Below are 23,825 nucleotides of genomic sequence, written 5' to 3'. Positions count from 1 at the left end.
ATGAAACCGTGCTGCTTACTATCCCAGTTGCACCATGTGTAGCCTAGTTTACAATGCAATTAGCCTGGCTTGTGGTTTACTAATTTAGGGTAATCAGATAGCCTACGCTACGAAAAGGCTATTTTCAAAAATAAACGCGTACCTTTTGAAATTTTGTTTTGGTTGTGTTTTTTTATTGTTTAGAAATGATTCTGATAATGTTTTCCCACGTCCTGTAAATAGCCCATAGTCATAGACTACATTTCCCTAAGCGTTCCGTCGCATTACTGAGCTGACTCGAACGCACAACAGGTGGATTTGAACAAGCCAACCGAGACCTGTCAGCATCTAAAAGCCGTTGCCTTTGACATTATTCTCCGCCCCGTGAGTAACCAAAGCAAGAGAAGTCGCAGACGCTACAATACGAGGCGCTAATAGTTTTGTCTCCAGCAATGCGTCCTAATTGAAAATGTTCAACTTGTTGAATTCGCCGCTCATATTGAGAGTGTGTAACGTTACAGACACTGGATGAGTTGTAAACTCTAGGGTTAGCCTACTTTACATATCGACTACCTTGTTTTTACGTTTTTTTATGCATGACCCTGCCTCGATATTTTTTTTAAAGAAAGGCCTAATATAGCCTAAAATTCGTTTAGATTTTGAATATTGTTCACCCGGATTACAATGCCTACCAAGCAAGGATCAATGATGGACCTGCACTTGGAATACGTGAAAATTAAAGCGCATTACGACGGGTGAGTGTTTCCGTGACAAGCTGCTAAGTAGGCTATTGCAAACTAGCCTACAAAGTATCCCTTCGAGTGTCCTGCCTTTAGTTACGCTTTTCGAAGTTGTATTTATAAACAAAAAGTGTGTTTAGTTTCCCAGAACATAAAACGTTGGTGCCTTATTTTCTATTAGCTAGTTACAAGTGGCGCATGGAACTAGCCGGACTGTAAGATTCCATGTTAGCTATCGGGGATATAGCCAATTGGTGGCAAGAAATGCTCGTTAACTATCAAACTACGATTAAAGGTGTGATTGGCGAACCCATGCAATAGTTTGCTCAAATGCAACGACACAGAAAAATAAATTATGTGGCAGAACAGTTAGCCTAAGCATGTCCACAAATGTAATATACACTGAATGTTAATGTAAACAATTTCGGCGTGATCAAGGTCGCGTATGTCCATTGACAACGATGCGTGGTACCATATAGCCTCTAGGCTACCTACAGTATCTACAGAAATCGTTGCTAGTTTACTCAATACAAGGAGCTTAGGCCAAAGGAGGGATCGTATTGGCAAAACTCACTACTGTGTAGAAACGACTGCTGTGTTGTGTACAAGAGCAATCAAATGTTGTCTCGTTTAGATTTCCACATAGCTAGTGTTAATATGTTTCATGTAATTAAACGGTCTAAGTTGTTTCGCAACAGGTTGGCATATCTTTTTGACGTGGGATTAAAATGAGATTGCTTATGCTTGTTATTGTGTGGGCTTATTGTGAGAACTAACAACAAACAACTGCACACAATGACTTCACTTTTATCGGAGAAGGTACCGACTTCCACGCAGATAATTATACACTTTGCAGACCCAGGTCACGCGTTGTGATCGTTCCACTTTTAGTCCCTTGTAAGCAAGAAATACTGAATTGTGGCTACGCGTCTTCGACAGGTAACTTGACATTACTGCAATAAGTGTGCTCCTCGTTGAACGATTGAACAACTGCCCTTTAGAGACTGGCGTCTCTACAAGTGGTTTTCTACGCGTGTTTGTATGATCAACCAAGCAGGTGAAAGGTACAACGGTGAAATTAATGGAATGCTATCCAAATCCAAACTGAAATTCTACACCCCAAATTCGCCCCCACAAAGACAAACTAGTTTGATTGTAGTATTATGTGTTTATCTGCAGTCTAGTATGTTGAATACTATTTGTTCATGCTAGTGCTTTACTGTGCAGTTGTTATTCATATTATAATGCATTGTTGATAAACTAATTTTGTAAATAAGTTAAAAATAAAACTTATTTACCACACGGAGAAAGCACAGGTTAACATGAAGGAATTATTGTAACTAACTCAAAAGGATTGTTACTGATCCCTGAAGTATCCACATGTGTAAATGGGTATCTATCCATCCATAATTTTTAACATTACATTACATTAATGGCAGTTGGCAGACGCTCTTATCCAGAGCGATGCACAGTTGATTTTAGACTAAGCAGGAGACAATCCTCCCCTGGAGCATTGCAGGGTTAAGGGCCTTGCTGAAGGGCCAATGGCAATTTAGTCTCCAATTAGCCGAACCTGTGTGTCTTTGGACTGTGGGAGGAGACCAGATGGGGTGAACACAGAGCCCAGGACCTTCTTGCTGTGAGGCAACAGTGCTTTCTACTGCACCACTGTGCCTCCCCTTAATGGGTACTGTGTAAAAAGAAAAATCAAGCCGTTCTGGATAGGGTGGCACGGATGGTGCTGTGGGGAGCACTACCACCTCACAGCAAGGAGGTCCTGGGTTCGGCCTGGTCTCTGTGTGGAGTTTGCATGTTCTCCTCGTGTTTGCGTGGGTTTCCTCCCACAGTCCAAAGACATGCAGGACGATTTGAGAGTCTGAATTGCCCGTGGGTATGAGTGTGTGAGTGAATGGTGTGTGTGCCCTGCGATGGACTGGCGACCTGTCCATGGTGTATTCCTGCCTTTCGCCCAATGTATGCCCTGCGACCCTGTTCAAGTTAAGCGGGTTAAGATAATGGATGGATGGATACGAGTATCTGCTAAATCAGTAATGTGGCGTAAAAAGGTTTTGGCAACATCAATCTCTGGTAATTCATACCAGCCTCCTGCCCTACAGACAGAGCAGGATAATGGACAGGGAAAATGTGCATAGTCACAGCCAAGGAGCTGAGACAAGAGCCAGGCTGATTACAGGCACTTACAGCTGGTTACCTTACCTTACCTGACAGGTACATTCATTTTACAGACTCTCTTATTGAGAGAAACTGACTCTGTAGGAGAACAATAGTACAATTAACTGATTTATGAGCGATTGTGCCAGTCCTGCCTGACCAGGGGTGAGTTCCCGGTCATTTTTTAAAATTTTTTAATTTTCTCTTCTCTTTTCTTTTCCACAACATTCTGGGACTAGTCGTGAGATACCAATTATTGCGTATATCCATCTCAGCCTTTGTACTGACAGAGGACAAATCAATTATCTAAACATACCTAAAACAATGTCCTCTATCTACCCTACCACAAATTTCCCACATGAGCAGTTTTGGGATCAACGCAAGTGATCTTATGTTCTAATGCTTCCGCAAGATTTTATTTTTGTTGATTAAAATGGCTATTCAGGCTGCCTCAGTAAATTGGGTAGCCTAGTGTCTAATGTTAATTATGTTAAGGAAAGTGGAATTTGTTAGCAACCTAACCTCTGAATGTCATTTTGATTCCGTTTTGAAAAATAATGAAGTGAAGGGAAGGCTTTCTTCATGTAAATCTGGAAAATTCTCCTCATACCGTGTTTTCGGAAACACACATAGAAGTTTCAAGAGCTGTCCTGAAATTGTGTTTGAAGTATGTCCTGCATTTTCAAGACACATTGCTATCGGGGAAACCAAAGATCACTAAAGCACTCTTTGATCCTCTTTGAACTGTGATTGGACCCAAAGATGGCTCTGCCATATAAGTAAGAAGTATGCTTAGTGGACAGTACATACTGTATTTTGAGGACACAGTATTTGGGAGGCTATTTCGAAGGGGGGGGCTCAAAGATCTGTGGCGTCTTTGGGAAAGTCCATCCATTCATTATCTTAACTTAACTTGTCTTTGGACTGTGAGAAAAAACCGGAGTACCTGGAGGAAACCCACATGGAACACAGGGAGAACATACAAAGTTCACGCAGAGAGGCCCCGGCCGACCGGGATTCGAACCCAGGACCTCCTTGCTGTGAGGCGGCAGTGCTACCCACCACACCATCAGTGCCACCCATCTTTGGGAGAGTCCGCTTCAGAAATGGCGGTCTTGTGCCCGGCTTTGCTTTGGCACGGCAGTGATCCAGATAGGCGCACACCAACGATGGGGGAATCGGCCTCTGAATACCAGCGAGAGGGTCACGTGACCTCCTGTTAGGCTGCCCTTGTGCGACTGCCAGCTCCACTGCCCTGTGCTGCTCTGCGGCCTCTGGGCACAGTGCTTGGGCCCGAATCGTCTAAACATCCACTCAGTGTGCCAGTTTGTGGGCTGCACTGACCTCCTCCGTGTGGGGGGGGGGGGGGGGGCTTTCTAAACCCGGCAGACCTCTTGAGAACACGCCGCACTCTTCCACTCCTGTGTGTCAGCGATGTGAGCGTTTATATTTCTGTGTGTATGTGTGTATTCATGTTTTGCGGTGCTGGATGCGATAATCAGATGAGCTCACATAGTAAACGTGCTTCTGACATGAGTGTTGAATTATTCAGAATGGAATTGTGCTTATGAATTTGTGGAGTTCGAAAGATAGGCTGAATTTGTGTTTTTATTTTCAGGGAAGTTTTAGATGCATTATAATAACTCTGACTGTTATATGATCTTGATCCGTTTTTCTTACTTATGTTTTATTTGGACAGTGTTATACTGTTTGCTATTATTTTCTATTGTACGACTACCCACAGAGGAAACACCATTCCAAAAATTCAGAAGATGATCTATGAGGGAGAGTTCAGTTAATTTTGTAACATAAAAAAATCATCAACGGCATGAATAGTGAAATTAATGTTTATTTTGCTGAATACTGTGCATGTGTTTTAATGAGCTACATTTCGCACTACAGTCAGACATTTAAGAGAATGGGGCCATGCTGTAGTTCTGACTGGACTGTTACTCAGCCTAAACATTATTAATTGAACAGACCCTGTGTTTAGCAGTGACCCCAGCGACTCTCTGTATGAAAGCACTGTGATCACACTGTCACTAAACTGCTTTTCGTCAGGAGAAGTGGTTGTTTAAAAAAAACCAAAAAAAAAACCACTTTTATTGTACTCCAGGTTACTATAGATTAGCCTAACCCTGTTGAAGTCAGTACACTTAAATATAACCATCAGGCTGAAAGTGGCCACATCATTCTATGGAGGAACCCTTAACGAAGGCAGTGCTTCCCAAACGTCTCCTAGCGATCAGATCCAGGTATCCGATTTGTGCCCATATCAAGCACACCTGTTGCAACTTTTCAAGGGCTGGATTTTGTTGTATCAGGTGTGCATGAGGTCGGACACACACCTTACAGTACGTACCTGGATCTGGCTGGGAGGTCACAGAGAAGAGGTTTTGGGATCCACTGAGGCACGAGTTTCCAGAACAGTCTAAAATGTGGCGGACTCAAACCTGATGCCGCAAAGTAATAGTTCATACCAAAATACAAGGTCTTATGTCAATATAACAAAATTTAGTGTCATTTCACACAAGACCGCCTGTAGTACCTATCTACGCAATGTAATGGTCAATATTACTTTTGCTCCAGTTAATTTTGCTCCAGTGGTTTGACAAACCTAGTCACTTCGAACAATTTAAGTAGGGCAGTTCAATCTGTGAAAGTACTCACCCGGTGCTTAAATTGTAATTATTTTTTATTATAATGATGTTGTAATATTGTAATTCTGTTTTTTTAAAGTTGAGACTTCTCGGTTCATTTTGTAATTTCAGTTACTGGATACGCCCTCAATGGGAAAGGGGGGTGGAAACACACTGATCTGACTTCTGCCACCGGCTAGCCCGTGGCAATTCATACTCGCACCTGAATGCATTCCACTGTATTCAAATGTACTGAATTTAAGAAGTTCAACGGCTGTCAAATCAATACCGTTTCTGTACTTCCTCTTCTGTCTATTCAAAGTAGGTTCTACAGGTGACAGCTCTTGTGTGAATGTTTGACAAATTGACCTTTTGAAAGCTTATATTTATATAATGATAGCCGAATAAAAAAAATAATTTGGGTGATTAATCCAAAATACAGCTGGGTACTGTATTTACTGAAATACAGTACCCAGCTGTATTCAGGCTGCGTTCTTTGCTCAAGTCTACAATGACAGTGAGAGTACAACCTGGGAATTGAACCTGTAAGCACTGGTTGCCACAGGTGCTACAGCCACCTGTTTTTGTTGTAGATGGCAGGTGGTGGAATAATTGCCACAGGTTCAATTAATGTTGATGCTTTCTGCATGCGCCGGCCTCTTCCACTTGTAGAAATATGTAATGGGTGGGCCGTGGACTACCACGAGACTGCTCGCAGACAGCCTAATCCCGTCTGTTGCCTAGCAACAAGTGAGGGAAAAATACTAATATGGTGGCCCATATTAGTATTTTTCCCTAATTCTGCCTTGGATTTCCTTGGCTTGTTGGTGCGCTGCCATGCTTCTGGGGCCTATTGTAAATGTGTATGTCACGGTGGGGGGAAGAAAGCATCCGGGGAGGGCCAGTAGAGCAAGCTCTTGCGCCGTCGTTAGTATAATGCTGACAGCGGAGCCATGGCCATTTCACAGGTGGCTGCGTCTTTTGATTGGATGGGTGGAACCACTGATTTTCTTTTTGGACATGTAATCATGCTTTTCAAACATCTCTTGCTGATGGGCCCCACTTCTCCAACCATTAAAAAAAAAAAATTCTCTTTTCTCTCTGCACCACAGCAATATGCACAATAAATGCGATATTCTCCTGAAATTCAGTATCTCATTTTGTTTGAAGTTAAAATAAAAATGCTGCCTGCTTGGGGAACTGGGCTTATAACTCAAAGATTGCGGATTTGATTCCCAGCTGAGCCATTACTGTTGTACCACTGACCAAGATACTTAACATGAATGACTTTGGTAAAATGTCTGGCTGTAGAAGTGCACTTTGTGTAAGAATGTATTCCGTGTGAGTTGCTGTGGATAAGAGCAGCTAAATGATAAAATGGCAGATTGCAGACCTCCTCGACTGTATACCTGGTATGAGCTTGAATGTTTTGAATATTAAACAACAGGATCATTTGGATACGTGCGTCACATTCGGTTATTCATTCTGTTTGAAATGCAATATCAAGTTATCTGTTATTTTATGCATATGTTCACCTGGATGTCCTTCATGAATATTAATGACACAAGGATTAGCCTACATCACAGTCATATTAGTATGTTTCCATGTAAACGATCAAACATACACGTATCACATTAAACGTATCATGTTTTAATATCCGAATAATGGAATGTGTGATCTCTTGCTCGCGCTGGTTGTTATTTTGTTTGGTACAAAACTGCCCTCTCTCCCCCAAGGGACAGGTTTCCCCACAATGCCTCAAAGAGACAGCAGTGGGCCTCCGCTACCCTCAGTGAAAAACCGCTTGGCTGGGATCGGGCCGAGGTCTGATTTAAAGCCCCTGCATGACGGACTGCATGCAGGCGCTGGTGCTGCATGTGGATGCAGGGCGATCCGTCATAGGAAATATGAAGTCGCTGGAGCGGCCGGTTTGATTTAAGTGACACGAACACTTTCTCAGTCAGGGTCAGCCCAGATTCGGCAGAGTGTGTGGTCACAGAAATAAGATTCCCAACCAAATTCATCCCAACCAAAGTCATTTAGATCTTCTCATCTCATCTCATCTTACATAGGTTAAATGTTGAACCAGTGTGCTTTTTATAATGCACTAATACTGGGACACTTCTTATATAGGCTAAATGTTGAACCAGTGTGCTTTAATAGCTAAATTAATAGCAGGATGCTGCTAAACCACATTACTTATTTTTACTAATTTTCAGTAATTCAGCAATTTTTTTGTAGCTTATATTAGTTAAAAATGGAAGCTTTAAAAAAAAAAAAAAAATGTATTTGATAAATAGCATAATTACTATTATATAGCTTTCTGCCCCATACTTTTATATTTAAGCAATACCAATTGCAAGGCGCTTGTGAGGTTTGGCTGACAGTAACTACAGACCTTAATGTCTGACCTTGGTTTTGTTTCAATTCCTTTGTTTTTAATTTGTCCCATATTTCAATTGCCTTCGTACTTGAAACGGCATTGTCTGAAGGACACAACTTTGCAACGGATGGCAGGAGTCCTTCGGAAGTGTGGATTACAGTTAGCTGTGATTGAAAATAAATACAGAAGTGATCAGACGGTCACCCCAGCATTAGCTGTGTGGAGTGGCGCTGTGTATGTGTGTGTGTGTGTGTGTGTGTGTGTGTGTGTGTATGTGTATGTGTATGTGTATGTGTATGTGTATGTGTATGTGTATGTGTATGTGTATGTGTAATGTGCTGTATCTCTACAGTGAGAGACGTGAGCAGTGCTGCTGTCGCACGCTGACCCCAGCTGAGTGTAGCCTGCTGGCCGCATTTAGCCACTGCACTGTGTCTTTGCATTTACATTTTTGTCATTTGGCAGACGCTTTTAATCCAAAGCGATTTACAAGTGCATAGGTTCTACCATAAGTCAAGAGCATCACATCCAGAAACTAGCAAAATACACAGGAAATGCTGTTCTAAACATAGTTGTCATCAGAAGTGCATATTTTTTATTTTATTTTATTTTTTATTTTTGGGGGGGGTTAGACAAGGATAGGGATATCAGAAAGGAGGGGCAGGGGAAATCAGGAGGGAGGACTAAGGTAGAGTTTGAAAAGGTGGGTTTTGAGTCTGCGTCGAAATAGGGGGAGGGATTCTGCTGTTCTGACAGTGGTAGGCAAGATCTTCTTTTTGCAAGATCGCAGTTCTGTTTTTACTACAGATGCAGAGTAGCTCTCTTGTGTTTTTTTGATTTATTATTTTTTATTCTGTGTGTGTGGAAATGTCAATAAACAGAACTCAGTGAACAGACTTGGACTCATTATTATTATTTCTTTTTAGTAGTCAGTTTCTGTAGATTTTTATTTTCCCCTCTGCGGAGAAACCCATCGGTGTGACATTTATGCTAATCTTGCTTTTACCTGCTCAGCACAACGATGAGGCGAGTTTCAAAAAAATGCTTTGAAGAGGGTCTGACTGACGTCTTCAATGCTGTAATTGAGTGCTTCTGCTGTTCACATGTTCTTTTTTTTGATACTGTATTCCTACTGTGCCAGGAATCGGCCTGGAATCTGTGTTTCCATAGAGACCCAGAGCAATGCGTCAAGACATGAACTTCAGGTGACCCTTATTGTGTGCTTATATTTTGAAGAGTACAGCAATTAGATGGTTGTCTTTTGGGGGCAGAGGGGGCTAAGGAATGGGCGGAGGATTTTTTGAGATTATGCAGCTGCAGCTAGGATAGAATCTTAGAATTTTAGGTTTTGATTATGTTTCTCTAATCTGGAGTCTGTGCAGCATATTTCAGGAGTTACCCCAGAGGCATTTGACGATAGTGCGGTATTTTTGTTGATGGCAATATAAATAAGTGTTCTGCCTGAAGCCGCAGTCTCAATCCTTGATCCGAACAGTAGATACAGAAAATATACCTTTAGTGGAAATAAAACGGCACACTTTATTTTGAATTTTTTTTTTTAAGAAGTGGTCCTCTGCAGGGCTCAAAGCAGCCCCACACCTCTTAATATTCTCTGGATAGAAGTTAGAGGCTGATCTATTTTATTCTTTTGTGTTCATTTATCCCTGGTTCTGTAAACATTTCATGTGCATTGGAGGTGCACTGCAGTACACCTTGCACATTGTGTGGGAAGGAAGTAATTTGACAGTTTAAGTTTTGAGAAAAATAGTTTGGCAGTATAAGGTTTTTTCTTCAAAATTATTTCATTAAAAATAAACTCTTTTGTCACTACCATAGCACCACACCTTTAAAAAATTTTTTGGGTAGCTCTCCCACACAAATCTACCCCCTCCCAACCTTATCTGGCTGTCCGCAAACCCAACCGGCCCCCATGCAAACCACGTAAACCACTGATTATAAAAAAATAAAAAAATAAAAAACAGTATTCAGAAGTTGTGGTCAGACGGCATTCATTCTTATCAGGGCAGCCCTTGGTGCCCTTGACAAAATGGAGGCTGTGCTCCATGAGAAATGTGACACTGCAGTGTACAGTGACAGGGGCTGGACAAGATCCATTTTAAATCAGAGGTGGAAAAGGGGTAATATACTGTTTCAATCAAGTAACGTAAAAAATATGTTTGCTTGACCTTTATTTTTATTTTTTTTAATTTCCAAAAAATATATATATATATTTTCAGCTGGGGCCGAGGATTGAAGGATATTGCCTTTAGTACTCTTTGGTTACAGGCACCGGAGGAAGTGCCGGGGTTATGAATGGCGTTGGATTGTGTTGTTGTCTACCGCGCACCGCTGGGAAGGAAGTGGGAGACGTTTTTTTCCATTAAAGTCTGCATGCATACATCCATTTCACCAAAGCTGAGCTGAAGAGAGGTCACAGCACCCTTTCCTCTCATAAGCCGCTGTGTGCTGTTGTTTTTTTCCCCACGGTCCTTTGGGGGGGACTCCTGGGCGGGAAAGTGGGGGTGTGGAAAGAGAGGACCTTACAATGCAGCATCAGATCAAGATGTCTCCGGTTTGGAAAATATGCAGATGCGCATTTCCCAACAGGTTTTTCCATATCTCTGTGTGCCGTAGTCCTGCAGGCTGGAATGTTAAGTACTGATAAAGGAATGTCTGCCTGGATTATGTTCATCAGCACGAGGTGTTTGCTGTCATAAAAAAGATTGCACCATGATATTCATTACTTTGCAGAACTATCAGTCCTTTCCCCTGCTATGACCGACCGGATAAATTGTCCTGCTTATTTTAGGTCTCTGCTGTGCGTGGACCAAATTTATTTATTTATTTTCCTAAAACAGTTTGTAGTTATAGTTTATAGTTTTCCTCAAGCTCTTAAACTCTTAAAGCTTCCTGACGTTTAAGCAGTCAATGAACAGACAGATTTTGTGGTTTCGTTCTGTACTCATACTATAATGAGTGTCATAGTCTCTCAGAATCCTTATTATGAAAAGTGTGAATATTTTCTTGGTCTCCTTGGCTACAGACCTTCAGGTCTTGACCCCGCTGCTATCTTTAGTGTTTGTTTGGGTGCCGGAATCGGGTGGATTTCAGTTTTTCTTGCATTGTGTTTGCTGTAAATCGTGTTTTTGTATGGGATTGGGTGGATAATCTAAATATGGCAGTGAGCACTAATGCTTAGGTTATGCTTTATATTAATGTGGCATATAGTGCTGCTGTGGTGTATCTCTGTACTCTTCCACTATGTGCCCTTGGATTAGCTTTTATTGTTACAGTATGAGTTTGTATGTTTTTTTTTTTTGTTATGACATTTTCTCTTGCCCTCGTCATCTCAAACTGATAAAAGCCCTGTTTCACTCGGCTATTTTTTAGTTTGAGCAATGCTATCTTCACATACCTATTAATGTTTCCTGACCTGACAGTCTTGGTGTAAGTGATGTTTACTGCGATGTTAACTGTCTTTCGAAGTCTCGTTTGAGTTAAATGCCAACGACCTGTCAATGAAGGGCTAGCCATGAAGGGCTTGGTATCTTAACCACAGCAAGTGCACTTGCCATTGGACCTCAGCGTTTCTCCGCCTTGGAGAAGGTGTTCTTTTGAGTTCTGTGTGCGGTCGAGTCAGTGCGTGTTTCTTGGGACACAGGGAGTTATTGAGCAGGGCGCTGGTCTGCCTGTGTGTTAGTTTGGCTTTTTATCTCTCCGTCCCCTTGGCTCACTGGACTGCGGAGTGTCCCAGTGTCCCCAGATTTAGATAACGTTTCTTTGCCACCCCCCCCTTTTTTATTTATGTATCTGCCACATTGTAGTACTCCTTCTCTTTTTCTTTGGAATTACACAGCCTGTGTTGAGCACATTCGGGGGCTGTGGAATGTGAGATTTGTCCCTGTTGGGCCTGCGTCCTTACCTGGACACAGCAAGGTTGGTTGATTGATTGATTTTATTTTATATATTTCAAAATATACACAGTGTCAGAAGCCCTTAAACACACACAAAGATTATTGAGGAACAAAACACAATGAAGTCCTGAAGACGTATTTCCATTGTGGTGCCTTTTTAATTACATTACATTACATGTAAATGTGGCTGAAGCTTTTATCCAAAGCGACTGACAGTTGATTAGACTAGGAGCAATGCAGGGTTAAGGGCCTTGCTCAAGGGCCCAACGGCTGTGCGGATCTTATTGTGGCTACACTGGGGATCGAACCAGCGACCTTGCGGGTCCCAGTCATGTACCTTAAATACTTATTTACTCATTTGCTCTTACCTATGTTCTTATTGGACAACGTGAACGAGTCTGTCACGGCAACATTTCACTACACATACTTGTATAAAGACGTGATCTCAGCGTTGCGACTTCTGCAACGTATCTGTTTGTGTGCCTGGCTGTTCAGGCTCCACTGAACATGAATCATCCAACTGAGACATAAATATGCAATTTCCCAAGTCGCTGTCTCAGGCAAAGGTCTTCTAGCCTGCAGGGAGGCAAATGTATGATTAACAAGCTGCCCGGAAGAGCGGGAGATGGAGACTCAGTTAATCAGTCACCCTTTCCAAAAAGGCAGGTTGGAAAACTGCGTTTTGCTTGTCTTATTCCGTCTCATCATTGCATTTGCGAAACATAATTTATCTGGCTGTTGCGACACTGATATTTCACAGGAGGATAATCACAAGTGAAGAAGACATTTTTTTAAAATGAGTTTTCTTTTGAAAATGTGAACTTTTAGCGCAAACAACTGTTTAATGTCGATAGGCACCGCATCTCCACTGTCTCATTAAGACGTTCTGACATCCGTGTGAGGTTTGTGCTTATCGGAGGCACACAGTTGCCCGCCAAACGTAACAGTGGAAAATGCATTCTGCTTCCTGCCTGGAACTAGCTGACTCCGCAGTACCAGGTCATGTCATTCATGGGATGGGATGCGGCGGGGGGGGGGTTTCCTGGGAGACGGTGATTGACATGGCGATTGCTGATGTCACAGCGGTGCGTGAGCCTGCGGCGTTCCCGCCGTCTCCGTTCTCCGGGAAATCATTCCTGGCCTCCTGTAAACGGACACACCTTGCAGGCACCCTTGAGGCGTGAAGAAATCCAGACTCCGCAAACAGTACAAGGGTTACAGGGCGCGGTGAGGTTATATTCCTCTGGGGCGCGGTGAAGTTATATTCCTCTGTGGCATGGTAAGGTTGTACTCCTCAGTGGAGCTGGCAGGGAAGAAGTGCTTCATATGCTGACTGTGCCATCATCATTATCAGACTCGCACCAATCTAACTCCATTACCTCTCTCTGTTTAAGAACAAGATTGGGTTGTGAGTCTAAAAAGTACTGGTGTGCTTCAGTTCTAGACTCTGACAGCATAACTAACAGTATTTTATTCTCAGGGCAAAGTCATCAAGAACACTGACAGGGCAGATTTATGGCTCATTTTATCATTTTCCGAAAGAATGTCGGCAGCAGATTTTATGCTTCCATATGCAGTCTTATCCGAAACCAAGACTGTCCTACTAGGATGTCGTAATGGGGGGGGAGGGGGGTGTCCATGGGGAAACTACAGAATGATCATTCAGTGAGGGTTATGGTCAACGTCTGAATGCCTCAGCTGGTTGTCTGTGTGTGTGTGTGTGTGTGTGTGCCTGCGTCGGTGGCCTGGTGAAGATGGTCGCTGACGTTTATCTTCAGTGTCAGTTTTTCTGACATTTTCTGAGCTGTGCGTTTCAGCGTTAGTTTGAGACTGTTCACACGCGTCTCCGTGACAGAGTGGCGCACTGTAATGGAGCAGCGCCGTCCACGGTTTCGCTGTGGTGTAGCGTGAGCGAGGCATTGTACTGTATTAGGCCACGCCTGGGTCTCGCAGGAGTGAGGTGTTTCACGAAGGCGTACGTACATTCACACCATGAATGGTCCCTTCTGCTCCTGACGCAATGTCTTATTCTTTTTTTTGCAAAAAGGCGTTTGCACGTTGTATTGGCTTTTCAAGGTTCTTTGTTTGGCAGTATTGTAACAAGGGACAATGTAACAGAAGCAGTGCAGTCATGAAGCAGTGCCTGGATTTTGCTGGTGGACCGTGTTGTATTGTGTGTGTGTGTGTGTGTGTGTGTGTGTGTGTGTGTGTGTGGGGGCGGGCGGGCGGGCGGGCGGGACTTGTTGCCGGGGTATTGTCAACAGACTCCTTAGCTCCTCCCACAGGAATGTGTCTGTATCTTTACCTTAGCTCCTCCCACAGGAATGTGTCTGTATCTTTACACTTTCTCTTCCCCTGCCACTTTATGGATTCAGTTTGGAATATTTAAAATGTCCATTAAATAAATTTAAAAAATTTCATTCATATTTTTAAAGATGTCTTCTGTAATTAAGTTACACTGTTTATCTTCTTATCATTACTTTGTTCTGGACAACTTTAAATAAAAATGTGCACAAAGAAATATTCTGCTGTTGCTTTTCTAGTCTGGAATATGCTTTTCTTTTCATAGCAACAGTGTCAGTGTTACTATGCACAGACCTGGACACTGGATTATTCCAGTCAGAAAATACAGAATCTAAGGTCAGCTCTAATATTGATACACTTCTCACTACTCTGTCTAGTTTCCACGAGGTGGGCACACAATGATATAGGCGATAGAGCCAAATAAATGTACATATTCAATATATTCACAATCGTTGATTTTATTCACAGCATCAAAATCAAATTGAGTTTAGGTCTGTGGTGATGAGGCCATTGTCAAAGGCCTTAAGGGAGTCAGGGGAGTCAGCTGTTTGTTTCCTGTGGCAGGCTCACTGAATTGCAGAAGAAAGCCTTGCTTTCTGTTTCAAAAGTGCACTTTCTTAACATTGTATAAGCTGGAGATCCTGCTTTGAGAATGTGTAAAACTATTTTTTTTTTTTCCTTCAGCATTTGAATCTACATCATTTTATGTTTAGCCATATGTTCTGTGTTTTAATCTCTGTTTTTAGATTTTATGCAAATAGGAATTATGACATGGTAGCTAAGCACTGAATTTCAGGCGGCTCTATAAGAAGTAGTTTACCAAGACCATTAGACCTATTTTTATATTTTATTCATACAGATCTTTTTATCTGTGCGGGTACATACTCTACACTGCATGTGAATGAATGCCTGCAACAACCTTCTTTTCCCAGTTAAAAAGTGGGTTTTTCCTGTATGTATTTGAATTATTATCATTATTCTGAATGATGTATGAAGCATAGAAAAGTACAGTAAGCTGAACAGAGCGTGTAGCTGAGAGGGCAGCTTGAGGTCAATGGGAAGCGCACACTGTAGGACACGGTGGGTCTGAAGCATGTCACTCCGTATGACTCAAACTACTCCTGTGCACAACGCTGAAAAACACTCCTTTTAATAAGTCAATAAGTCTTCCCTATTTAGGTTACCATGGCTACCTTGCTTTGCCAGTTGCCACAGCAGAGATCCACCACAATCTTAAAAAATAAAAAAAAAAATGTTTTTTTTGTTTTTTAAATGGCCTTGGTCAGGGAAGAGTAGTAGATGCCAGAGACTACGAGCAGCTGAAAAGTAATTGCAAAAGCGACGCGATGAGAGTTAGTCAGCGGTGTTACGGTATTGGTCTTTTTCAAGATGCTGTTGACGTGTGAGAATATCGGTTGAAATTCTGCCGACTGCAACTGGAATAAGAAGAGATTAATTTCAAACCGCGTCTCGTCAAAGTTGAAATGCCTCCTAAACTGCCCTTTCCCCACAGATACACTAGGTGTCTCCAGTGTGCATACTGTACCCATGCCTCCCCCTCCCCCACAGCCCTGAGTAAGCAGGGGACGTACTATGGTGAGGCAGTGGCTTGCACTGGGGCCGCTGTTCCTGCTGGCCCTGTCATCTCCATGGGGCCTTTTTTTCCACTTTCTCAGTCAGGAACTGTGGATGGCACGACCTCACAGCTCCAGTTTATGGGATTATGGCTCGGGAGGAAAAGCAAGAAATTGAATTGTGAACGGTCTCCGTCCGTACAAATCTAATGAAGCCCCTCGCGAGGTTATTTCCCGCGTGCTACCGCTTCTCTTCTCTTAATGGATGCTTATCATTATATTGCAGTGACCGCACTCGCGAGATGAGGCCAAATGCTTATTAACGTTTGTCTGGTGGCACTGGCAACGGCCTTGTGGATGAAGTCGACACCGGTGTGAGGGACATTTTCTATGACAAAGCGTTTCTTCCTCGTGCCACAGACTGGCACGACGCTCTTTTTTTTATTTTCGGAATGGGAGGAAATGGAATTTAATTTCAGTAATGGTTTTTGTATTGGCGTTTTCCATTCGGCTCCTGAGAGCGGCACATCGCCTGTGTGCTGGGCGATGAAGTGCGTGAGCCCGGGGGGGGGGGGGGGGGAAGGTGCTCAGAGCGCCGCGCCGATGCTAATGCTAAAGCTGCTGAGTGGCGTTAACCCCGCGCTGACCTTTAGACCGCTTACGGCCGTGAGTGACGGGGCTGCCCGTGGGCCAGTGGGATGCTGGGAGTCTGGGTGCATTCTGGGAAGTGTGGGGTCACGGGCCTAGTCGCGTGCCTGTGAGTGCTCAGTGGTCCTCAGTTGTGGGGGTGGTGGAGTGAATGGTGAGACAGGTCTGAACCTAGTAGTAGTCACACTCTATAGGCAGTTCCATGTCCAGTAGCTATGGAGACGTGGAACTGCCCAGAGAACAGGAAGTAAAATGGACAGGCCAGTTCCTGTTGAACAAAGCAGCTTTCACAGAGAGCTTATGGTCAGGATTTTAAAGAGCAGCTTTGATAAGGTGCTAGATACTATCTAGCTTTTAGGCAAACTAAGCAGTAAAGGTGCACATTAGTGGTAGAGGTAGGAAAAGGTGAGCATTGTTATGTTATGGTGGGAGATGAGCGGTGCACACAACCCGTTCACTTTGGCATCTTCCCAATGGCTTGTGCCCGTTTAGCGCGGAACTTGTAGAACACATCGGCTGATGTAACAGCTACTTCCACGTTTTGGCAGGAGAAAGATGAACAATTGCTTGGGATTGTTTCGCTGTTCATAGCATTGTTCTGCCGGGTTATACTGGCACGGATCTGCATTGTATTTAACCGACACTAAATGCATCATAATTTGTCAGCCATTTTCCAAGGAAAACAAAAGAGAAAAGCCTTTTTTAAATTGTGAATTTTAAGTGCTCATTAAAGAGACGGATGTTAAGCGATTGTGGTTGTTTGCGCCTGAATAACTCATTTTCCGACAGATTAAATTCTCAGCTCGACGACCGTTTCCCAGGAGCCTTAAAACCAAAGAGAAAGAATCTCCCCTGAAATGTGGTGGAGTGTAAAGTTAAAGAATAAAGGAATAAATGTTCTGTTTCGAGCAGTGATTGGATTTTTACGAGCCACTTAGCTCCCCAGCTCGCGTCCATTCGTTAGGGTGAGGCGGCTGAACGTTCTGTAGGTGCAGCGCTCAGTCTGCTCCTGTTTATGGCAGTTGGCTAATGGCTTAAAAGGCAGTTCGGGGAAAAAAACCAAAAAAAAACATTTATTTTACCTTTTTAAATGTAGTCCCACAGGTAAACTCCCAAATGCAGCCTTCAGGGGAATGTTTTGCTTCAAGTTTCCACGTATTTATCCTGTGAAGTGAAGTTTGGGAAGTGCCAGGGTGGAACGACGGGTATAGGGTAGCATTAAGGGCGTTATTGCAATATGCTACCAGGCTGTCACCATATACTACTGTAGGTGAATTAAATGTACCCAATTCAGAATAGTTCCATAAAACGTGTATTATTTACAAGACTATGAGCAAGGATGGATATGTTTCTGTAGGGTCATGCTGATCTCTGACCTGAATGTGTTTTTGTTGAGACATGCTGATTGACCTCTGACCTGGATGTGTTTCTCTAGATACATTCTGATTGGCTTCTGACCTGGCTGTGTTTCTATAGGGACATGCTGACCTCTGACCTGGATGTGTTTCTGTAGAGACATTCTGACTGACCTCTGACCTGGATGTGTTTCTGTAAGGATTTGCTGATCTCTGACCTGGCTGTATTTCTGTAGGGACATGCTGACCTCTCACCTGGCTGTATTTCTGTAGGGACATGCTGACCTCTGACCTGGATGTGTTGCTGTAGGGACATGCTGACCTCTGACCTGGATGTGTTTCTGTAGGGACATGCTGACCTCTGACCTGGCTGTGTTTCTGTAGGCACATGCTGACCTCTGACCTGGATGTGTTTCTGTAGGGACATGCTGACCTCTGACCTGGCTGTATTGCTGTAGGGACATGCTGCCCTCTGACCTGGATGTGTTTCTGTAGGGACATGCTGACCTCTGACCTGGATGTGTTTCTGTAGGGACATGCTGACCTCTGACCTGGCTGTATTGCTGTAGGGACATGCTGCCCTCTGACCTGGATGTGTTTCTGTAGGGACATGCTGACCTCTGACCTGGCTGTATTTCTGTAGGGACATGCTGACCTCTGACCTGGATGTGTTTCTGTAGGGACATGCTGATCTCTGACCTGGATTCCTCGATGACCTACCTGGACCTGTGCGATGAGGTCAGACTGATGTGCAGCCTGCCCCAGCAGCTGCCCCTCACTCTCAAGTGGATCGATGATGAAGGTGTGTGCTCTTCACCTCCTCTTCTCCATGTTTATGGGACGGGGGGGTAGTGTTGTCTCCTCTGGGTCTGTAGGCCAGATTAGGCTGTTGCAGGCTCTTGCACGCTTAATTCCTCCGGTGGGGGGTAGAGCTGAGATCTGACCTGCCACTGAGTGTGTACTTAACACAGCAGGGCCATTACGAAAACAAACAAATAAAAAAAGAGACATGTTCTCTTTTATCAACTAAACAATTCTCTGTTAACCATTGAAAATATTTCCTCAAAGCCCTCAGAAAAGAGGTGTTTACAGTACGGTGCTCCACTGCAGTGAAAGTGTGGTGCAGTGCAGTGGTTCTCACTCCTGGTCCTGGAGAGCCACAGGGTCGGCAGGTTTTTGTCGTCACTCATTTAACAGTGTAATTAGTGGCTTTAATTGATCAAGTGGCTCACCTCACCTGGTTTCTTGGGTCTGAATTGGTTGCTGATATTGAGGGCGAAAGGAAATACCGGCGCTCCCTGAGGCTCTCTGGGACACACACACACACACACACACACACACACACACTCCTGGTCCCAGCGGCTCTCTGGGACCAGGAGTGTGGACCGCTGGCACCACCGTGTAGAGCAGCTGATCTTCAGCTTTGTATTCTGGGTTCCCCTGTCACGGCCACCTCCCAGATCCTGCAAACCCCGACATATTCGCCACATCATTGCATGTGTGTCAAACCCTTTCTTCTGCTCAACTGCTCATCCCTCCTCTTTCAGCATCGGTCACTTTCCAGATTAAGACTAAACACTTTTTTCAGCAATAGCTGCTGTATATGAGTATGCTGGGTATGTGGGCAGAAAATATGGATCTTTTTCTTGTAGAGGGGACTATAATTGTCTCAAGGAGGTTGAAAAAGGCCATTCAGTCCCGCGGTGAAATCTTTTAAGGGGCTGACACGTAGTCACAGGAGAGTCACGTCCATGACTGTAATGCTTAAAACATCACGACCTTCTGCTCACTGCATGTCACTGCATTCAAATGGCTGCCGCAGCTGCTACGGATCTGCAAGGTTGTGAGAATATAGATTTAAAAGTGTTACATTTTTAATCAAGAGCCCCCGAAATTGGAAAATGTGCTCAAAATTGCTACTCCTTTCGCACCGCCGCAAGTCCCTGCAGATATTCCCTGAGTTTTTATTAAAAATCCCTGCCAAGCGTTCCTGGCAAACATCTCATGACGGCTTCTGTGACAGCTCCCTTTAATTTCTCAATTTGCAAGTTTGAGGTTTTTTTTTGTGTTCCGTGTAATTTTTTTACACTTGCCTATTATTGCTAGAATGTATTGAAGTATATTGCTAAGCTTGTTGATGAATTCATTATTGTATTTTTTGTTTGTGCCTAGGCGATCCGTGCACCATCTCTTCACAGATGGAGCTGGAGGAAGCCTTTCGCCTCTACAGCCGCAACAGGAAGTCAGGACTCCTCCTTCACGGTATCTTTCCTGTTTTATTATTATCATTTTTTTTTTTATTTAGCCTTTATTTAACCAGGTTAGTCTCATTGAGATTAAGAAATCTCTTTTCCAAGAGAGACCCGGCAAAGAAAATAAGCACAAAATTACAGACACCCATAATTACATCATAACACATCACGTTAGTGCAAATAAAGGAATCTAGAAATTTTAAAAGACATTAAGAGGAAAAGCCAAACCCATATCAGATTACACATTGAAGCAGACGTGATTATTTTTCAAATGGGTCAAAACACTTACAGACCTGCGTTTCATTTTCCTCCATGCCTTTAACCCTAGCTTTGAAATGATTTAGCGAGAAAAGAGGCATGAGGAAAATGAAATTCACTGTCCCGCTCCCTGACACGACGCTCACTCTTGGTGAAAACATCTTTGTCAGGATATGTGCGAACCTGAAGATATTAGCGCAGTCCTGTTTTGATGAAAATGACTTCTGAACGATGAGCTCAACCCTGCCCGGGACGGACAGTCTGCCCCGTTTCGTTGCATCCTACCCGAGATCAATATTTGCCCTCAAATGCAAGAGAAGAAGTCATCCTCAAGGCATGAGAAATGCAAAAATATACACCGCACCGCTCAACCAATGCAGGGTTGACTTCTCCTCGATGAATTAATAAGTGAATTTAATATATACAGCGCAGTTGTGAAAATGACTAAATGTTTTAATCCGAAGCGGTTATGGAATAACAGGTCTCATTGCACACCAATCATGAATCATCACAACAGACATTAGGATGCAGAACGATAGCAGAATAATGATTTGGAGCAGGCTGAACTCGGGGGGTGGGGAGAGGAGGGGGGGGGGCTTGCTGAAGTACTGCCAATGTGCCGGTGAATTGACATTCTCCAGAGCTGGTCCCTTTCTACATGAAGGAAAGAAGGAGCGGGGGTGGGTGAGCCCGGGGAAATCAATACCACAACAGGACCTCATGAGCTCCATCTGAAGCATTATGCGTGTAGTGCAGCGCGCCTCTGAATGCGCATGGTGCTACTCCGTTTGGCTCTGACGCTTGGATGTACGTACACGATCAGTTCCGGTGGTGCCCTTATTGACCGTGTGCTGCTGATGTTGAGTGTTAACGCGTGGTATTCCCGCTGTTCTCCCGCAGTTTTCCCTGGCATTCCAGAGAGGCCCGGCATGCCATGCCCCGGAGAAGACAGTGAGTATTCTGTGTCGGATGACACGCGATCGCTCGCCGGAAACCCCGTCGAGCCCCTGAAGCGTTTCTGTCACAGAGCTGCTCTCAACCTGACGCTTTTCTGCCAGAGAAATGGAACAGAATCCGTGTTTGTTAATCAGGAGATGGTTATTTTAATATAGGCCTTTTTTATGATAGATTTCTAAGAAAGAAGGGTTATACTGTGCGGCACTTCTGAGTTTAATACAGCTTAATCGTGTTTGGAATCATGCCTAGGAGTTGAGGTCCCCGTAAGATACTTAAAAAGTGTTTGACTGTGGCAGGGAGCTGTGTTAATATCGGGTCTGCGGTGCAGTAAGGAGATGCTGACCGTGTGTGGAGCCATTTATAGGAGCTAAATTGATTTTGGTTTCATCTGTGAAATGGATGACTTCCACAGGAGAGGCTAAAAAGCAGGAATTTGAGCGTTACATTCTGAGTCACACTGTGCCACGGGCACTGCATGTCCAAACATTTATTACCCATCTTCAGTACCCCTGGGGTGTGTGTGTCCTGAAATGGCAATGAAGTTGACCTCAGGTCAGATGCCGACTGAATAGAAAACCATATTAAGGGGAGGCGGGGGGAGCAGTATTGGACATAAATGCATACTGTGTCCATACTTGCTTGGAGTATTGAAGGTTTTTCAGTGTACTGAATGAACCTCCGTCTCTCTTCACCACTGACCCATGTAGACGGGTGGACAGAGTCCTGGTGTTATTCGGCTAAAGGAAGTCAACCGTGGAGATTGCTTGTTTGTTCATTATCCAGTAGGGTCACATATGTGCAAGATTCAAGCCTTAACCCAACAATCCAACGTTTTTTGGTTTTTTTTGAAAACCGGAAAAAAAAACGTTCTCAAATATAAAATGAACAATCGGAGCAATCTAGGTGAGGTCAGAGTGCGTAATGAAATAAAAGAAGGAAATGGTGGAGCGTTTGGGGGGGGAGGAGGAGGGGTGGTGTGTGTTGATCTCTGATGAGGCTTGCCTTCAGCATAGAGCATTGGTCTTTCTACATTTTTGTTTAATTAGCTCATGACTTATAGTACCGCAGATGAGACACACACACTCAGGGAAATGTCGTACATGAAAAACAATATGTGCATGCTATAAATTCCCATGTGATTCACTAAAATGATTAAATAAATAAAAACTTGGCACCTGGAACTAAAGAATGTGATCTCACATAATGTTCTAAAGCGGCAGAAGGTTTATAACAAAACTATATAAACGTACAGATTAAATTAATATTATATGAAATGTACAGATGTGTCTGAGACCCCTTAACTTAAACCCCTAAACTTTCTACCAGCTTGTGACACTTGACAGCTCGTGTGTCTGTAGAATAGAAATGAAGGTGTTTATTTAAGGGCATAACATGCATGCTGGATGCATGTAGGATAACCTCTGCCAAGCAGGTAATTTAATAAAGTCCATTCATCCATCCATCCATCCATCCATGCATCACAGACGTATCTGGGAAAACTAATGGCTGGATTGCTGTGAAATTTGCTGTGCAGATTTATATTCCAAGGAGGAAGGAATCAATTGATTTTGGTGACCCCCATGACCTTTCGTCTCGTGCCTCCATCAAGCCAAACTTTCAAATTCTGATCAACATATCTCAACAGGTAATGGCTGGACTGCCATGGAATTTCCTGCCCACATTCATTTTCCCAAGCGGAAGAAATGTATTGACTTTGGTGGCCCTACGACCTTTCCTCTAGTGCCGCCATCAGGCCAAACGTATCACGAAAAGTGATGACTGGATTGGCAAGACATTTGCTGCACGCATTCATCCGTGGGGAGGTTGTTGTGCCTTGGCCGGAAGTGCATTCGTTCCAGTTTAAGAACTGGTATCAGGCAGTAAAGTTCAGAGTCTGCCCTTTTTTGGCCCACTGCCTTCTCACAGTGCCTAGCAAAGCCTGACAAACAGAGCCCCCTTCTCCTTGGATGAAAATGAAAGTGTTGTTTTATTATATATATATATATATCTCTCTCTCTCTCTCTCTCTCTCTCTCTCTCTCTCTCTCTCTCTCTCTCAGCCAGCAGTATTTGGAAATGAGTGCCATTCATGAGTGCTTTATACTGTATGTTTTTTTTAATGACACGCTTTGGATGCAGGCTGTTAGCTTGTATATCTAACCCAGGTTTTATGACCAGCTGATGATTTGAATTTGTAAATGTGATGTAGTTTCTGTGTAAAGGAGAGGTCTAAAGGAGAGTTCAGTGATTCGGACTCGATCCGGGGGAAACTCTGTGTATGCTGGTTTTCACTACAACCATAATTCCAATATTGGAATTCTAAAGAACTGCTATTGTTCTTATTAATAATACTCACGCTTTATCTGTATAGCACTATAATTTACCCTGTCGCATTACATCAGAAATGGCTGTGCACATTTAGTATGAAGGTTAAATGTCTTTACTTTTAATCTTCAGATCACCTACTAATGCTTACATTTTCTGTAATATGCCATATGGCAAATGATTGTTTTAGAAAGACATTCAAACCTATCATATGAGCCAATCTGCCAAACCTATATTGTTTTAGAATAAGTGGCAGCGCTAGAACCTAAAGATGTTTACAACTGCCTTAACTACTCCTCATATGGGCAGTAGCAAATGCAGGCACC

General features: G+C 43.4%; 1 protein-coding gene across 1 annotated transcript in view; it reads left to right on the top strand.

Moving 5' to 3' along the window:
* Positions 1-271: 271 nt before the first annotated feature.
* Positions 272-23,825, top strand: part of prkcz (protein kinase C, zeta) — a 155,948-nt gene continuing 132,394 nt past the window's right edge. The window contains exons 1-4 of the mRNA XM_061258551.1: positions 272-734; positions 18,389-18,510; positions 19,881-19,970; positions 21,119-21,169. Of these exons, the coding sequence (XP_061114535.1) occupies positions 664-734; positions 18,389-18,510; positions 19,881-19,970; positions 21,119-21,169 (334 nt within the window). The 5' untranslated portion in view covers positions 272-663. The remainder of the gene's footprint in view (positions 735-18,388; positions 18,511-19,880; positions 19,971-21,118; positions 21,170-23,825) is intronic.

This window comes from Conger conger, chromosome 10 (assembly GCF_963514075.1).
Source record: "Conger conger chromosome 10, fConCon1.1, whole genome shotgun sequence".
Taxonomy (NCBI): Eukaryota; Metazoa; Chordata; class Actinopteri; order Anguilliformes; family Congridae; genus Conger; species Conger conger.
This window is presented reverse-complemented; position numbering and strand designations above follow the sequence as displayed.